Below are 17,983 nucleotides of genomic sequence, written 5' to 3'. Positions count from 1 at the left end.
CAGCGGCTCATGTCTGTAATCCCAGCTCTTGGGAGACTGAAGCCTGAGGCGGATGGATCACATGAGCCCAGGAGTTCAGGACTAGCCTGGCCAACATAGTGAGATCCCATTTCTACTGAAAATACAAAAATTAGCCAGAAGTGGTGGTGCAAGCCTGTAGTCTCAGCTATTTGGGAGTCTGAGGCATGAGAAGAACTTATAGCTTGAACCTGGAAAGCAGGGATTGCAGTGAGCCATATCACGCCACTGCACTCCAGTCTGGGCGACAGAGCAAGACTCTGCCTCAAAAAAAAAAAAAAAACTAAAAAAAAAAATAAACAATAGATCAGAAGGATAAAAAAAATTTATGTTCTGAAATCAGGTGAGAAAACCAGGATGCAAATAACCTTCCTTCTTAGACTTGTATCCTAGTTATTATATCAAATGACATGGAAAAAAATCAGACAGAGAAACAAAAATTTGAAAGCAACTCTAGTAAGGGAACCAAAGAAATAAGTAAAGGGAACAAGAGACAGACACATATACATGCATGCATCTAGATACACTGGCAAAGTTCTACCTGAGTTGAATGAACCAAACAGACAAATGTAAGACAATCTTACTGTCAGGGCAAGCATAACTAGTCTGCATAAGCTCACCTGCATGAGTGTCACTGTTTCTGACCTTTTTTTTTTTTACTTCGTCCTCACTGCTACTCTCCTCATTGTCAATTATCCCTTGGTCAGCCAAAATGAAGAATCCCTAGTCCTAGCCTTAGCCTATATTCCCCTCTACTAAAGATGGCATGAAAATTCTTTTTAAAGCAATGAAGAGAGAAACCGGGAGATGACAAAATGTCAAAAAAATGTTGAAAATAGGATTAAAACACATTTAAGAATCTAAAACTCACCATCATTAACTCTATAGCACAAATTGCATTTCCATCTACGTTGATCAATGAAGGATACAAAGGGGTTAATGTATGTTCGACAGGATCGGCACCTCACAATGGTATTTGATGTTATCACTGGTAATTGCTAGGAAATAAAATAAAGAAATTGTAGCAGAAAAAGGCACCCCAAGGAAAAAGAGGACATATACTGCTCTGTTCCATATATAGAACATAAACCTTAACTTGAACCTGGAAAGCAGAGATTGCAGTGGTTTTTTTGTGGTTTTATATGGAAGCATATTAATAAAATCCAGCAACATGCTGGGCAACACATGTAGCCATCAAGTTTTCTCCCTCTTGTCACAAATCATAACACTAAAATAAAGTCATACCAAACATTGGCCAAGAAAATAATTTAAGTGAGATCTTATCAGCTGAACTTTACAAATAACAGTGAGAAAGAAATATACCATATACAAATACCTTTGTCTTTGTTGACTGCACCTGGTACTAGACTATTAGGCACTGTTCATTAGACTGCCACAGCAATTTCTGACAGGAGCTGAGGCCAGAAGCAGTCAAACACAATGTGCCTTTTTTAAAAATTACATCTCTATGCTTAGTTTGGGAAAGGAATTTTATATTCAAGTAGAAAATTTAGAAAATATGAAAAAAGATTAAGAGATCACATATTATTCTATGTCCCTGAATTAACCTGCTATCATTTTAGTATATTTCATTCTGTTTTTTGTTCTATCTGCACATGAACATTTTGATCTTTGTATTTAATTTTTTCACATATGATTATTGTTATGCAAGTAACCACATATCTGTTGTAAAAAGCAATCAGGAAATAGTTAACTGAGAATGAGAAAATAAAAAATTACAGAATTCTACATCACAGAGGATGTCACTGTAAACAATTTAGTATATATGCTTCCAGAAGGTATTTGTATGATATCCATATTTAGAGAAAAACTCACATATATATATGTGTGTGTGTATATATATATATGAAATTAACTGTCTTGGTTTACAGATAAGGTTTTAAGAGTATTATAGGTGATTAAAAATATTTACTGAATAACTTCATGTACTTATTACATACTAGAATTTTTTTATTTTCTATTCATTTTGATCTTTTCTATACTTCTAGTAGGAAAATAAACTTCACAGGAAAGCTTTTTAACCTTTGTATCTCCAGCTTCCAACGTGACAGGTAGTCAATCAATATTTTTTGGATGAATGAGAGCAAAACTCAGAACCAGTAAGAAGGGTAGTAAACAACAGTAGTAAAAAAAGTTTGAGAGAGAAATGCAACTTATGAAGTACAAATAAAACAGCCCTGAATAAAATTATTTTTGAAGTTTTCAAAATTTAAAACTTTTAAAACTTTAAAGGTTTAAAAATCCCTACTGTTACAAAGTTTTTGTTTTAATTAACAAATTTGTTTAATTTGTTAAGGAACAGACAGTTTTCCTGTCTAAGTGGACATCATTGTTGGTGTTTCCTTTGTGTTTAACGAAGAACTCCTAAAGTGTATCTACCTTCCATGGTCATTCCACTTTCCAAAACTACTAATCTTTCAAAATCCAGGTCAGACTTCATCACTTATAGAAAACTTTTGCTATTGTATCCACAGGGAATCACTTCTCATATTGTACTCACTACCTACATTTGATTAATTACATCTATTAATTATCCTGCACTGTAATTATTTTTACATCTTTGTCCCGTTAGATAAGAACTTTTTGGAGGAAACTTCAATGACTTGATCATCTCTGTACTACCAGTGCTTAGTTTAGAGCTTGTCACAAACTAGGTGTTCAAAAAACATTTGCCAAGTTGAATGTCATGGAAATGATTATTTCTAACTTCGAATAAAAGAAGATAAAGAAAATTCTAAGGAAATATAAAATTTAAGTACCTTGTACATAAGCATACATGTCAGTACCCATAAATATTATAAAATGTTACTTTACCGTTAGGTCTCTGAAGGGATGTAACAACAATCCTAAAGGAAGCTTAGCTTTATTCAGTAAAGCCTGTGTCTGTGGAATATTTGTCAAAGTACACCGAAATGAACTGCAAAAAAACGTAAACAACATGAGGGATATTAGCTATCAGAGAAAAATACACTGAAGTAGGTAAGATAATTAAGAGCATTTAAGGACACAAGTGAAAATCATTTGGGCATGTTGTTATAACTATAAGCAAGAAGGTCCTGATTAATTAGGCGTGTATGTAATATATGCCAAAAGATCTAAATTAAAGAGTCAACACTTTCATGGTGGAAAATTAGTACACATTCAGGGAAGACCAATTACTCCATTATGATTAGCCTGGAGGAGATGAATAGGAGCACGTAGAAAACATGAGTGAAAAGGCCTATTTCTCTAATTATTCTGTTCCTGCTTTACTGCCCCCTTTGCACCTGTGAAACTCCCACTCTTACTACAAGACTCATGAAGGTTATCGCTTGTAACCACCTTCACCCCAACTCCCCAAGTTAGAAGGAATGACTTCTTTCTCTGTGCTCTGAGATATGTGCATGCTTCTATGATATCAATTAGTCTGATTTACTTTAATTGGTTGTTTTCTTGTCTGTCTTTGCCACTTGAGATCAGAGATAATTTTGTCTTTGTATCACCCTAGCCCAGTTTCTCTCATTGAGAAAGTGCTTGTAACTTATGAAGTTTTTTGGCCTTTTTTTTTTTTTTTGAGATGGAGTCTTGCTCTGTCGCCCAGGCTGGGGTGCAGTGGTGTGATCTCGGCTCACTGCAAGCTCCGCCTCCTGGGTTCGCACCACTCTCCTGCTTCAGCCTCCCGAGTAGCTGGGCCTACAGGCGCCCACCACCACGCCCAGTTAATTTTTTGTATTTTTAGCAGAGACAGGGATTCACCGTGTTAGCCAGAATGGTCTCAATCTCCTGACCTTGTGATCGGCCTTCCAAAGTGCTAGGATTACAGGTGTGAGCCACTGCGCCTGGCCAAATAACTCATGAAGTTTTAAGGTCCATAAACAAAGAATGAATAAAGGAGAGGCCAAAGAAGTAAAAAGCAGAAGTACTGAAAGCCAGGCAAGAAATTTTAAGAAGAGTCATTAATATCATGTAGAGATACAGAGATATCTATTTATTCCAGCCTTAGTGTTGTTCCTTGAACACAAAAAGCTTGTTCCTGCTTCAGGACCTCCACATTTGCTATTCATGCAGCTTGGAACCTTTATTCCCAGAGGAGTCATGTGGCTTACTCTCTCACTTCACCCAGATCTCTACTCAAATGTTAAAAGTCTTTGGGTAAACCTGTCCAGACTCTTTTATTTACAAGATTCACCCTCCACTCGTACTCCTTATTCTGATTTATTTTTCTTCACTGTAATACCCTGAACATTACATTATATATTTACTAGTTTGACTGTTCACAGAATATAAGTTCGTGATCCCATAGAGATCAGGAACTGTGTTTTGTTTACAACTTTATCCCCAGCACATAGAAAACAGTGCTTTGCATTTAACTTACAAGGCATTCAATAAATATTTATTGAATTAATGATTTATCTTAGTATGTTGATACTATTATTATTCTTGTTTTATAGTTGACAAAACTGAGACTTTGAGAGGTTAAGTAAATTGCACAGTTTCATAGCTACTTAGGTCTGCTCAACTCTAAAGTCTGTACTCCTAATTATTTATTTTGATAAAAGAGACATTTTCGCAAAACACACATAATTGGGTAGAAAAATGTATGCCTTCCCCTTACCTATGGGTTCTCTTATACATATGCAACATACTTTCTTTTTTTTAAATAGTTTTTTATTTTTTGGAGACAGGGTCTCGCTCTGTCACCCAGACTGGAGTACAGTGGTGTGATCTCGGATCGCCGCAACTTCCACCTTTTGGGCTCAAGCGATCCTCTCACCTCAGCCTTCAGAGTAGCTGGGACCACAGGTGCAAAGCACTATGCTCAGCTAATTTTTTTGTTTTTTGGTAGAGAAGGGGTTTCACCATGTTGTCCAGGCTGGTCACAAACTCCTGGGCTCAAGTGATCCACCTGCCTTAGCTTCCCAAAGTGCTGGGATTATAGATGTGAGCTACTATGCACGGCCCATACACTACATTTACCTATGTAGGGGGTTGCCTAACCTTTTATACTACAAGGTCATAATTTACAAACTTATCAACCTGATAGCAATTTATATTCAGAAGGATGGGCAGCTGTTTTCAACCTATAATCCACGATGCCCTACGCTTTTATGGAAACGATCTTGGCAGTACCTGAGGCACTGATGGTGTGTGGATGGTAGAGTACAGTGGAAGAAGAGGGGAAATTCTCAAAGCAGCTCCACTTCCTATTTTCTATATTGGAATTCTATATAATATTTTGGTTGAAAGAGTGGTTTGCAGCTTTTTTTTAAAAAAAAGCTGGAAAACTACTGCTTTAAGAAAAGGGAAATAGGCTGGGCACGGTGGCTCACGCCTGTAATTCCAGCACTTTGGGAGGCCGAGGCAGGTGGATCTCCTAAGCTCGGGAGTTCAAGACCAGCCTAACACGTCTGTACTAAAAATACAAAATTAGCTGGCTGTGGTGGCGCATGCCTTTAATCCCAGGTACTTTGGGAGGCTAAGGCAGGAGAATCGCTTGAACCCGGGAGGCGGAGGTTGCAGTGAGCCGAGATGGTGTTATTGCACTCCAGCCTGGGCAACAAGAGCAAAACTCCATCTCAAAAATAAAAAAAGAAAGAAAAAAAGAAAAACAAAAAAAGAAAAGGGAAATATTGGCTCTAAACAATACTAATTCTCCTAATGCAAGAAAGAAGACAATGTTGGCCAAGTGTGGTGGATCACGCCTATAATCCCAGCACTTTGGGAGGCCAAGGCGGGCAGGTCACCTGAAGTCAGGAGTTCGAGAACAGTCTACCCAACATGGCGAAACCCCATCTCTACTAAAAATACAAAAATTAGGCGTCATGGTGCACACCTGTAATCTCAGCTACTTGGTGGCTGAGGCATGAGAATCACTTGAACCTGGGAGGCAGAGGTTGCAGTCAGCCAAGATCGGGCCACTGCACTCCAGCCTGGGTAACAGAATGAGACCCCATCAAACAAACAACAACAACAACAACAAAAAAGACAATGTTGTTCTGTGAATCAGTGTTTACTTTATGAGGAGGAGAAACTCCAGGAGCAGGAGGATGTTTTCTTAAAAAAAAAAAAAAAAAAAAAAAAAAAAATTGGACCGGGGGATATCCTATTCATAGGATACAGAAGAACTAAAAGCATACAAGAACAAAGACATGAGGCACTGTGAAGTGAGTAACACAGCCCATTCACACAAAGGTACACCAGGGCTTGGTGGCTGCCAGTGCAGTCTGCCAGCTAAACTTCTCTATTAAAGGAAATCCGGTCTAGATTCAGACTGGATTAGTAAGCCTGGGAGTCTACTGAGTGGGAAAAGAAAATTCTGAGATAAACCCTTTTATCTAAACCTGTTCTTGAGATTACATAAGTGAGGTCTATGTTCTTTTCAAGCAAAGCCTGAAATTTTAAATATTTATCCTTATTTAAAAGATGTAAGTTATTATTACTGAAAAGTGAGGAAAAAGATTTATGAAATAATAAATATAGTTAGATTTGGGTTCCTGAAACCCGTCATTCAAATAGAAATAATTTCCCTAACATTAGGTGATAGGGGGAAGGGACTGGATTGAGACAGAGATGGGAACAAAAACAGATTATCTAAACCAAATTTTACATCTATACAAACTAAAATAGAAAAGTCAACATTAACAAAACTTCCAACCGAAGAAATAACATACTACTTTTACTATTTTTGAAAGTCATACAATGCTTTCATCACTTAAGAAAGATTATAAAATAAATAAATACCTACTCTGGGCTACAGTTTAATTTTTTGAGGTCTGCATTCAAGTTAGGTACAGGAGCCCAAACAGGAGTCATGGGTAAAATATTCCTCTCCTGAGTGAGGTTTACAGGTCTCAGGCTTTCTGGTTGTGGAGAACTCTGAAGACTCAATCCTCCCAGACTGGAGGACAGCTGGTTCACACCAGGATACTGCTGAAAGAGCAATTCAAAACAAAAGAACAATAAAACATAAATAAATTTTCTTATACTATATATACTACATATCTCAACATACAGAAAAAGCAAAAAGGTAAGAAAATTTAAAACTGGCTTGGTAATAGAATGACTTAGTATGCAGTCAATCTTAAAGCACACTTGAAAAAAACTCAAAGCCAAAGTACTGAATAAATTTGAATCTTATTAGCAAGGTTAACCTTTGCAATGAAATTTCAGCAACAATGCTTTTCAACACTAGCAATTTGGTTTCCCTGAATACAGTTTACACTTGAAAAACAGGATAAATGCCCCACTAGTCTCAAGGTTCCCCTCCCCCTCCCCCAATTATCAAGTTTCACAATGAGTCGATACCACAGAAATGTACAATAGTGTTCAACAGGTTTTGCCTTATTTTTTTGTTTCCTATATATTTACTATTATCATGAATTCACGGCTTTTTGTTAACTCAAACTGATGTAATGAATTATAGTCATTATTCTTATGATGTTCAAACTACCCAATCTTTAGCCAGTGAAAGCTCTTTCAAGATGGCCCCAGTGTTCTTTTATAGGAACCTAACTAGCCTTTGTTAGTTTCCCTGCTTTCTTACACAATATTTTATACTCTTTTACTTCAAATCTAGAATTGTTTGTTTAAAAAGGAATCTTGGCTCCTTTTCAGTAGAGATGACATCTAAAAACCATACTCTGGATTACAAAGGTGCTCATTACTAGTGTGCTATTATTACTTCCAGATACTTGCAATAGGTAAAGATGGAAAATATAGATGTTAAAGTAGAAGCAAATAATGAATCCACGTTGACAGTTCCAATTCAAATTTAAGATGATGGGGTTTTTACTTAAGTTCTTTGATTTTATACTGGTATCTCTGTTCTCTTTTGCTACAAATCTTGATTTCTAATGGTAACAGCATTATTTTATCCTATAATATACATTTATAACACTATCAATATTATGTCAGATTATTAAATTTTTCATAGTTCTTTTTGTCCTTACATTATATCCCACTGAGATGTATAGAATACTAGGTTTTAAGATCAGCTTGAACAGTACTTTTCTTGGCATTAGAATGTATCCAACTTGATAAACAGGTTTTTTAAACATTTTTTTTTTCATATTTAAGAATCATTTTTAATCTTTTTGGTTTTTGAGTAAACATGACATTTACATAATTCTAATGTCAAAAAAATTATAATAAGGTACTAATACAGTAAGGTATTCAGAGATATCTTATTTCACTCTTAGTCACCTCTGCCTATCGTTAACTATTTTTATTAGCTTATGGTTTAATCCTTCCATTGGTTCTATTTATATAAGGTAAACATACATGCTGTTGTAAATATAGCCCCTTTTTCAACAAAAAAATGTCCTGGCAATAACTCTATGCCTATACCTTCTGCATTTCTTTTTGCAGCTACCCAGCACTCCATTACGCTAATAATGAATTCCAGCTAATATATGGATAATGATACATTCAGAAAAATCACTATTTTAACAATCCATACTGAAATAAATGGTCAGGTAGTGGTCACTTGTAATGGAAGACCACAGATATCAACAGATGATAAAGCCACTGGGTGAAAGCTTAACGAGGAACTTCACAATTAAAGGATCAGGATGTCACCATATGAGGTACTAATCAAGCCTAGCACTGGTATAAGTGAAATAAACAGATATTATTTTGAAGTGTACATCACCAAAATACATATTAGGACCTAAATAAACAAATAATTGAAGTAATACACCTAAATATAATCAACCATTAGATCTAACTCCCAATCCACAGAAAATGAAACAGAAATAAGTTAAATGATACCACAAAGAAGTAAACAGCTAAATTCGGAATGCAGGACATTCTACAGAACAACAGACTCAGTTACTATTTTACCAAATCAAAGGCATTAAAAAAAAGAGGGGTGGAGCTTGTTTTAAATTAAAACAAGAATTAAGAGACATAAGCAAATGAAATTAGTAAACTATTATTTGGGTTTTAATGTGAACAAAGTATACAAAGGCATTTTTGAAATAGTCTGGAAAATGTGAATATAGACTGAATTTTAAATGACATTTAGAAGTTATTAATTTTGTTGGCTATGACAGTAGTATTGTGATTATGTAAGAAATGCTGTCTACCTCCCTAATTTTAAAATCCTCAGCAAGAAAAGTGGTGGTGGGGTGGGGGCAGTGTAGACCCATATGAAACAAATATAGCAAAATGTTGACAGTAACTGAAGGTGGTGCTGTTAAGGAAAAAAACTGGATAATAGAAAGGATTCTCTGAGTTTTCTGTAGAGCTGTAAAGAATCAGAAAAATGATCACATGAATTAACAGTAGTATATAACAGAAAACCCCCCAAAAGACCCAATTTTCTAAGAATTTAGGACATAAAATAAAGGTGGGATATTTAATCAGAGAGAGAAGACAGATTATCTAATAAATGATAGTGAACTAAGGGTAAACCATTTTGCAGGTGAAGGGGAGAAAATGAGACTTGTTATTTACATTATGTACCAAAATAAAACCTTAGACGGATTAATGATGCAAAACCAAAATCATCAAATAACTAAAAAAAAAATAGCTAGAATATTTTCCTAATCTTAAGACTGAAAAGACCTTTTAAAGGATACAAACAAAGGTAAAAACAACAAAAGAAATTATAAAATGAGGCCAGACACAGTGGCTCACGCCTGCAATCCCGGCACTCTGGGAGGCTGAGGTGGGCGTGTCACTTGACTTCAGGAGTTCGAGGCCAGTTTGGCCAACATATTGAAACCCCATCTCTACTAAAAATACAAAAATTAGATTGGGCACAGTGGCTCACGCCTGTAATCCCAGTACTTTGGGAGCCTGAGGTGGGTGGATCACGAGGCCAGGAGTTCAAGACCAGCCTGGCCAACATGGTTAAACCCCGTCTCTACTAAAAATTGAAAAATTAGCTGGGCATGGTGTGGCGGGCACCTGTAATCCCAGCTACTCAGGAGGCTGAAGCAGGAGAATTGTTTGAAACCTGAAAGCAGAGGTTGCAGTGAGCCGATAATGTGCCACTGCACTCCAGCCAGGCAACAAGAGTGAAACTCCATCTCAGGAAAAAAAAAAGAAAAAGAAAAATTAGCTGGGCCTGGTGGCACATGCCTGTAGTCCCAGCTACTTGGGAATCTGAGACAGGAGAACTAGTTCAACTGGTCTTACTTCATGGCACTTGCAACTACTTGAAATAAACTATTTGTTTACTTATTTATTGTCTTATTCATCTTGACCTCCCACCAACCTTCTTAAGAGCAGGAACTGTTTTGTTCACTGAGCCTCCTCTCGTATTCTCAGTGCCTAGAATACCACTGACACAGAGTAGAAACAAACTTCTATTTAGTAGAGAGAAATTCCAAAGTCTTAAAAGAATTAAATGCTGGCCAGATGTGGTGGCTCACGCCTGTAATCCCAGCACTCTGGGAGGCCAAAACAGGTAGATCATCTGAGGTGAGGAGTTGGAGACCAGTCTGGCCAACATGGTAAAGCCTCACCTCTATTAAAAACACAAAAATTAAGCTGGACCTGGTGGCACGCGCCTATAATCCCAGTTACTAGGGAAGCTGAGGCAAGAGAATCACTTGAACCTGGGAGGCAGAGGTTGTAGTGAACCGCGATCGTGCCACTGCACTCCAGCTTGGGACACAGAGCGAGACTCCATCTCAAACAAAACAAAACAAAACAAAACAAAACAAAACAAAAACCAAAAAACAATACCCATTAAATGTTTTGATTCTGTAATTCCACTTAAGGAAATAGTTAAGACAAATGCACAAATGTGTGTATGTAGTCACGTCGCTTAATGATGAGGACATGTTCTGAGAAATGTGTCGTTGTGTAACCATCACAGAGTGTACGCACAAACCTAGATGGTATAGCCTACTACAAACCTGGGCTATATGATATAGCCTATTGCTTCTAGGCTACAAACCCGCACAGCACTGTTACTGTGTTGAATACTGTAGGCAACTGCACACAATGATATTTGCATATCTAAACACAGAAACTACAGGAACAATATAGTATAAAATATACAAAATGGTACACTTGCATAGGGTACTTAGTATGAATGGAGCTTACAGGACTGGAAGTTGCTCTGGGTGAGTCAGTGAGTGGTGAGTGAAGGTGATAGCCCAGGACACCAGTGTACTGCAGACTTTAAAAACACTGCACATTTAGGCTTTATCAAACCTATAAAAATACAGTTTTTGGCCAGGCATGGTGGCTCATGTCTGTAATCCCAGCACTTCAGGAGACCTAGGCAGGTGGATCACTTGAGACCCAGAGTTTGAGACCAGCCTGGACAACATGGTGAAACCCCGCCTCTACTAAAAATACAGAAATTAGTCGGTTATGGTACTGGCAGGTGCCTGTAATCTTCCAGTTACTTGGGAGGCTGAGGCATGAGAATCGCTTGAACCTGGGAGGTGGAGGTTGCAGTGAGAGCCAAGATTGTGCCACTGCACTCTAGCCTGACTGACCGAACGAGACTCTGTGGGAAAAAAAAAGTTTTTCTTTCTCCTATAATACATTAGTTTACTGTAACTTTTTTACCTCATAAACTACTTATTTTAATAGGTTGGTGCAAATGTAACTGTGGGTTTTGTCATTACTTTTTTTTTTTTTTAAGATGGATTCTTGCTCTTGTTGCCCAGGCTGGTGTGCACTGGTGCAATTTTGGCTCACTGCAACCTCCGCCTCCCAGGTTCAAACAATTCTCCTGCCTCAGCCTCCCTAGTAGCTGGGATTACAGGCGCCCGCCACCAAGCACAGCTAATTTTTGTATTTTTAGTAGAGACAGGGTTTCACCATGTTGGCCAGGCTGATCTCAAACTCCTGACCTCAGAAGATCCACTCGTCTCAGCCTCCCAAAGTGCTGGGATTACAGGTGTGAGCCACTGCGCCTGGCCTGTCATTACTTTCAATGGCAAGAACCACAATGACTTTTGCACCAATCTAAATAACTTTTTGACTTTTGCAAAAACAGTGTAAAACACACATTGTACAGCTGTACAAAAAATTTTCCTTTTACAGCCTTATTCTATAAGCTTTTTTCTATTTTAAACTTTTTTCTTTTTAAACTGTTTTGTTGAAAATGAATACACAAACACACACATTTGTGTAGTCCTACACAGGATCAGGATCAATAATCACTGCCTTCCACCTCCACATCTTGTCCCACTGGAAGGTCTTAAGGTGTAAAAACATGTAAGGAGCTGTCATTTCCTGTGATAACAATGCCTTCTTCTGGATACTTCCTGGAAGACCTGTGTGAGGCTGCTTTACAGTTAACTTTTATTTTTTATAAATAGAAGGAGTACACTCTAAAATAATGATAAAAAGTTTAGTATAAGTAAATACATAAACCAGTAGTCATTTATTTTTGTTATCAAGTATTATGCACTGTGCATAACTGTGCTACCACATTAGCACAGCTACGAAGTCAATAGGTGACAGGAATTTTTCAGCTCCATTATAATCTTATGGGACCACCATCATATATGTGGGTCCATCATTGACTAAAATGTCTTTATGAAACACATGACTGTATGTATGTGCATTTATGTATGATAAAGTATGTGTGTGTGTATGTGTGTGTATACACATACAAGGATTTTTTTCTTTTGTCATAGGTTCTTGCTATGTTGCCCAGGTTGGTCTCAAACTCCTCAGCTCAAGTGATTCTCCTGTCTTAACTGGGATCACAGATGCACACCAAGCTTAAAAGGATGCTGATTTTGAAACTGAGTTATGTCCCACAAATGGGAGACTCATTATAAAACATACAAGTACCAAAATGATGAAAGATATAAGATAGGTTTCTTCTTATACTGTTAAATAAATTTAAACATTTTCCAAAGTGATATTTGTATTTTTCAACTTCTTTTGTTTGTTTAAACAAGTCATCTAGACAATCAGCTCCTTTCCTGGCTTCCCTAGCAAGGTGTAGTGAAAGAAACCTGGAAAGACAGACTCTAAGCATTGCTGTCTACAACCTGGTAGAAATACTGGTTAACATTTATTAGTATTTTACCTTTTGTTTATCTGCATTTTCTCTAATTGATCTCACTAAATTTGTAATTTTAAAAAGCTATATATTATCTATATCTGGTTTTTCATATATTCACTGAAAATATTTTTCTAATTTTTATTTTTGTTTTTTTTTTTTTTTTTGAGACGGAGTCTCACTGTCGCCCAGGCTGGAGTGCAGTGGCCGGATCTCAGCTCACTGCAAGCTCCGCCTCCCGGGTTTACGCCATTCTCCTGCCTCAGCCTCCAGAGTAGCTGGGACTACAGGCGCCCGCCACCTCGCCTGGCTAGCTTTTTGTATTTTTTTTAGTAGAGATGGGGTTTCACCATGTTAGCCAGGATGGTCTCGATCTCCTGACCCCGTGATCCACCCGTCTCGGCCTCCCAAAGTGCTGGGATTACAGGCTTGAGCCACCGCGCCCGGCCTATTTTTGTTTTTAAGCATCAGACTTTTTCCTGTTTTTCAACCCTAAAAAACAAATTTTGCTTTTTCTTCAAAAACCAACTGTTAGGGTTTCCCACTACTTAATAAAAGTCATCTCAAATTAATCAATACAAAGAAAAGCCCTTACACAGAGCTCTTTCATTGCACTAACATTAAGTACAACATTTAAAGCCATTTCAACTTTATTATGACTATTAAGACTGTTTAAAGCTAAGCTAAGATATTCTTACCCTACCTGGAACTTCGAAAATAAATGGGCCAGGCATGGTGGCTCACACCTGTGATCCCAGCACTTTGGGAGGCCCAGGTGGGCAGATCACGAGGTCAGGAGATCCAGACCATCTTGGCTAACACAGTGAAACCCCATCTCTACTAAAAATACAAAAAATTAGTTGGATGTGGTGGCACATACCTGTAGTGCCAGCTACTTGGGAGGCTGAGGCAGGAGAATCGCTTGAACCTGGAAGGCGGAGGTGGCAGTGAGCCATGAGCCAAGATTGTGCCAATGCACTCCAGCCTGGGCGACAGAGCGAGACTCCGTCTCAAAAAAAAAAAAAAGCTTTTTAAAAAGTTTGATAATTTTAATCTTCAATTAAAATTTATCATCTTTTTTTAGTAGATAAGAATTTAAATGTAGGTCCTAGCTGTATACCTAAATCATTACTGTTCACTGACCCTAAAACAGTAGTGTTCAAAAAATGGTTTTAAATTCAGATCAGACAAAAATAAATAGCTGCCTGTAATCTTCCTTGGAAAGATCCATATATCCACATATCTACAGTAAAAAGTCTGAGTATGACTTTTTACTGTACAAATCCTTATCAGTTAAAGAGAAAAAAGTGCTTAATTCTGAACTGCAAGGTCTTTTGCATTCTTAGAACCAAGCCTGGTACTGGACAGGTGATTTCATTTATTTGAGTTTCTATTTCCTCACAAAATGAAAGGAAGGTGACTATTTAAAATTTAAGAAGTCAAAATTCCAAGTGTTGACACGAATGTGAAGCAACTGTACTCTCACATGCTGCTATTGAGGTATAAATCAGAACATCACTTTGGCAAACTGTCTAGCTTTAACTGCTAAAGTTGAAAAATGAGTATCTAATGGCCCAGCAATTCCATTCCTAGATACATACACTCACTAAAAGACAGGGACAGAAATGTTCACAATAGCATCATTCATAATGGCCCCACACTGGAAAGTTACCCCAATGCCCATCAACAATAGAACAAACAAGCAAACTGGTCTATTCACATGATTGAGTACCACAGAACAAATGAAAACGAATGAATTACAATCACACAATAAGCATAATGTTGAGCAAAAGAATCTAGACACAAGTACACATGGTATGCTTCCAATTAAGTAAAAGAAAAGAAAGGTGGGAATGGTTCCTTTCTAACAGTCTACTTCTAAATATTTTGGCTTTATGATGCTCACTTAAGTGTGAGTGATAACCCAGGTTACTTTTTAGTATATCTTTGTCCCCTTTATCCAAACTTTTCTAACACTTGTCCTAGATCCAGAATATAAAAAGGATTGTGATTATGGAATAAAATGATGTTGTATTTTTAAATTCTGGTAGAATATTTATTTTTACTCTTATCCCAAAGGTAATTTCTTGACACTTCTAAAATAACCTCCCAAATAAAATACGAAATAAAAAATACTTCCTGTACTCCTTTGTCAGGGGTCAGCAAACTTCTTCTGTGGATAGTTGAGAGCCACATGATCTCTTTTGCAACTACTCAACTGTACTACTGCAGCGCAAAAGCAGCCATAGACAATAACATAAAAGAATGGGCATGGCTGTATTCCAATAAAACTTTATTTACAAACAGGCAGTGGGCTCGATTTCGCCAGAGGGCCATGGTTTGTGGACTATTATCCTAAGTCATTATTTAAGACCACTTACTATTTCAAAATAATTTTTTTTTCTCTTTGCTCAACACTTCCAAGAATCAACCTTTTCTTTGAACCTGGTTTTCTTGTCATAAAAATTCTAAGTAAATAATATGTTGCAACCCCAAATAGGAACTTGCCTAGAAGTACAAAAGTCAAACAAGACAGACTTAAAAATTGTTTCATATGGCATAACAGAGCCATAAATAAAATCTAGCAAAAGGGAGGCAGAGAAATCTGTACTAACCAACCATATTCCTCTAATGTCTCTCTCAGTTTTCTTCCTCCCTTTTTCCTCTGTACTTTAATTCTAAGGTTAAATTCCAGAAACAAGTAATTTTCCTTTTTCTTTTGCCCCACCCCCACTCACGATGGCTTCCTGGTATGTCACCCAGGCTAGATTCAAACTCCTGAGCTTAAGCAATCCTTCTACTTTAGTCTTGAGTAGCTGGAACTACATGAGTAAGCCACTGCTCCTCACTGATTATCCTATTTCTCATTTTCATTCTTACTTCACCATAAAATTTCTATAAGGTTAGTCAACTGAGAACAGTTTTCTGTAAGTAGCAATACTCTTGTCATTAAAATTGTTTCCTGGCCAGGCGGGTGGCTCACTCCTGTAATCCCAGCACTTTGGGAGGCCGAGACAGGCAGATCACTTGAGGTCAGGAGTTTGAAACCAGCCTGGCCAACATGGTGAAACATCATCTCTACTAAAAATGCAGAATTAGCCGTGCATGGTGGTGGGCACCTGTAATCACAGCTACTTGGAAGGCTGAGGCAGGAGAATCACTTGAACCTGGGAGGCAGAGGTTGCAGTGTGAGCCGAGATCGCGCCACTGTACTCCAGCCTAGGCGGTAGAGTGAGGCGCCGTCTCAAAAAAAAAAAAAATTTGTTTCCCTGTATTTTATTTTCTTCTCAAGAAATATAGATATGAATGAAATACTGTCAAGTATTTCACTGTATAAATACCATATCAGTTGTTAAACTGCTAGGTTTATGAGGTGGCTCCAGAAAAGGTCATGTCAGAATGGGTCCTAGCAGCAGTGATATAGGAGTTAAGAAGAAATAACTTAGGCAGATAGTGAGGGTATGTGACTCCTCAGTTAAGGCTTTTCTTTTTAAGGAAAAGCAGCCCCAAACCATTCTGTAAGGAAAAGCAGCCTGTAAAGTCGAGCTGCAGACATAGACAAGCAAGCTGGCGGCCTCCAAGGGTGAATGCTGGCAGGAACTAGGGGCCAGACATGTTCAAGATGGCGGTTCCCTCATTCCCTTCTCTGCCAGTCACATGTACAGTAAAGAGCAGACAAAATGGTGCTGGCCAAGGATAATTTATTTGCATAAGAAGATTAGGGTAGGGCAACCAGCCTCTCCCTGAATGCCTTATGTAAAGGTAACAACTAATCGAACCGATCTGTGAGCCCTAAGGAAATAAGACATTGCCTCCTCAAGATGGACTGTAAGATTTGGTGCATCTACCTCCAGCCAGTGTTTTCCACTTGGAGGCCCCTCTCGAGAAAGCTGTTTCTCTTTCTCCTCTCTTCTGCCTATTAAACTTCCACCCATAAACTCCTCATGCGTGTCCGCATCCTAAATTTTCCTGGCTGCAAGATGACGAACCATGGGTCCATACCCTAGAAAGTGTAGCCACTTCAGCAGTAAACGAGCATGTGAACCTATGAGCATATTTATGTGTGTGGAGGCTCTCATCAAGATGAGTTATGTGCCATAAAGTTCTTTAAATGCAGGGTAGGGACCAAATCACATTTTACCTGTCATTTTCTAAGGAGAATGCCAGTTTGATAATACAAAATTTTTTTAAAAACTTAACATTTACTTAAATTTTCTGATTATAAAATTAATACTTGCAATTGCAGACTGAAAAATAAAGATACAGTGAAGAAAAATAAAATCATAGCTAATATCTTGATCTAGATTTAACCTTTTTAAAAATGTGGTATTTATATTTCATTTAATCTTTCTCTACATATATACACACAAAAAAGCTGAGATCAAATTCTACGTATGTTTGATATAGGCTGACATGTATTTGTACCACTTGGATCTTAGGTACAAATCCCACCAGGAATTTGTCAGAATTAAGTTTTATAACTGTTACAATATGCGTATATGACTGAACACATACTTGAGGATACTGCTGGAATCCAGAATATACCGGGTTACTGGGCTGTACTCCAGAAGTAAGTGGTGCTGTAGTATTCTGATAACCAGGCTGAAGTGCTGGATAGCCATAGCCAAAAGGCTTAGCCATTTTTGAAGGCTGAGGGATGACAGGAGCTGCAGCTGAAGCTGGAGCTGGAGCAGAAGCAGGATCAGGTTCAGGGGCGGGATCAGGAGCAGGACTGCTTGCTGATGAAGAAAGCATATCTAAAAAATGGCAACACATGGTGTTAACACCTGAAAATCAAGACTCCACAAAGACTGGACTCCTGATCCAGTCCATAACCCGACATTTCCTTTTTTCTTTTTAAAGCTTTTTATTCTAAGAAATTTTGAGGCCGGGCGCGGTGGCTCAAGCCTGTAATCCCAGCACTTTGGGAGGCCGAGACGGGCGGATCACGAGGTCAGGAGATCGACACCATCCTGGCTA

At 37.9% G+C, this 17,983-nt stretch overlaps 1 protein-coding gene across 2 annotated transcripts in view; it reads right to left on the bottom strand.

Annotated features, from left to right (window-relative positions):
• Positions 1-17,983, bottom strand: part of SEC24B (SEC24 family member B) — a 94,367-nt gene that overhangs the window by 28,970 nt on the left and 47,414 nt on the right. The window contains exons 6-9 of one of the 2 annotated variants that reach the window (XM_011945748.1): positions 17,519-17,760; positions 6,764-6,948; positions 2,854-2,956; positions 890-1,016 (exon numbers count right to left, since the gene is read on the bottom strand). In XM_011945748.1, coding sequence (XP_011801138.1) covers positions 890-1,016; positions 2,854-2,956; positions 6,764-6,948; positions 17,519-17,760 — 657 coding nt within the window. The remainder of the gene's footprint in view (positions 1-889; positions 1,017-2,853; positions 2,957-6,763; positions 6,949-17,518; positions 17,761-17,983) is intronic. The other variant, XM_011945749.1, reaches the window with a different exon arrangement.

Source organism: Colobus angolensis, unplaced genomic scaffold (genome assembly GCF_000951035.1).
Source record: "Colobus angolensis palliatus isolate OR3802 unplaced genomic scaffold, Cang.pa_1.0 Scaffold244, whole genome shotgun sequence".
Classification (NCBI taxonomy): Eukaryota; Metazoa; Chordata; class Mammalia; order Primates; family Cercopithecidae; genus Colobus; species Colobus angolensis.
Note: the sequence above shows the minus strand (reverse complement) of the source record. Positions and strands in the feature narration are given on the sequence as shown.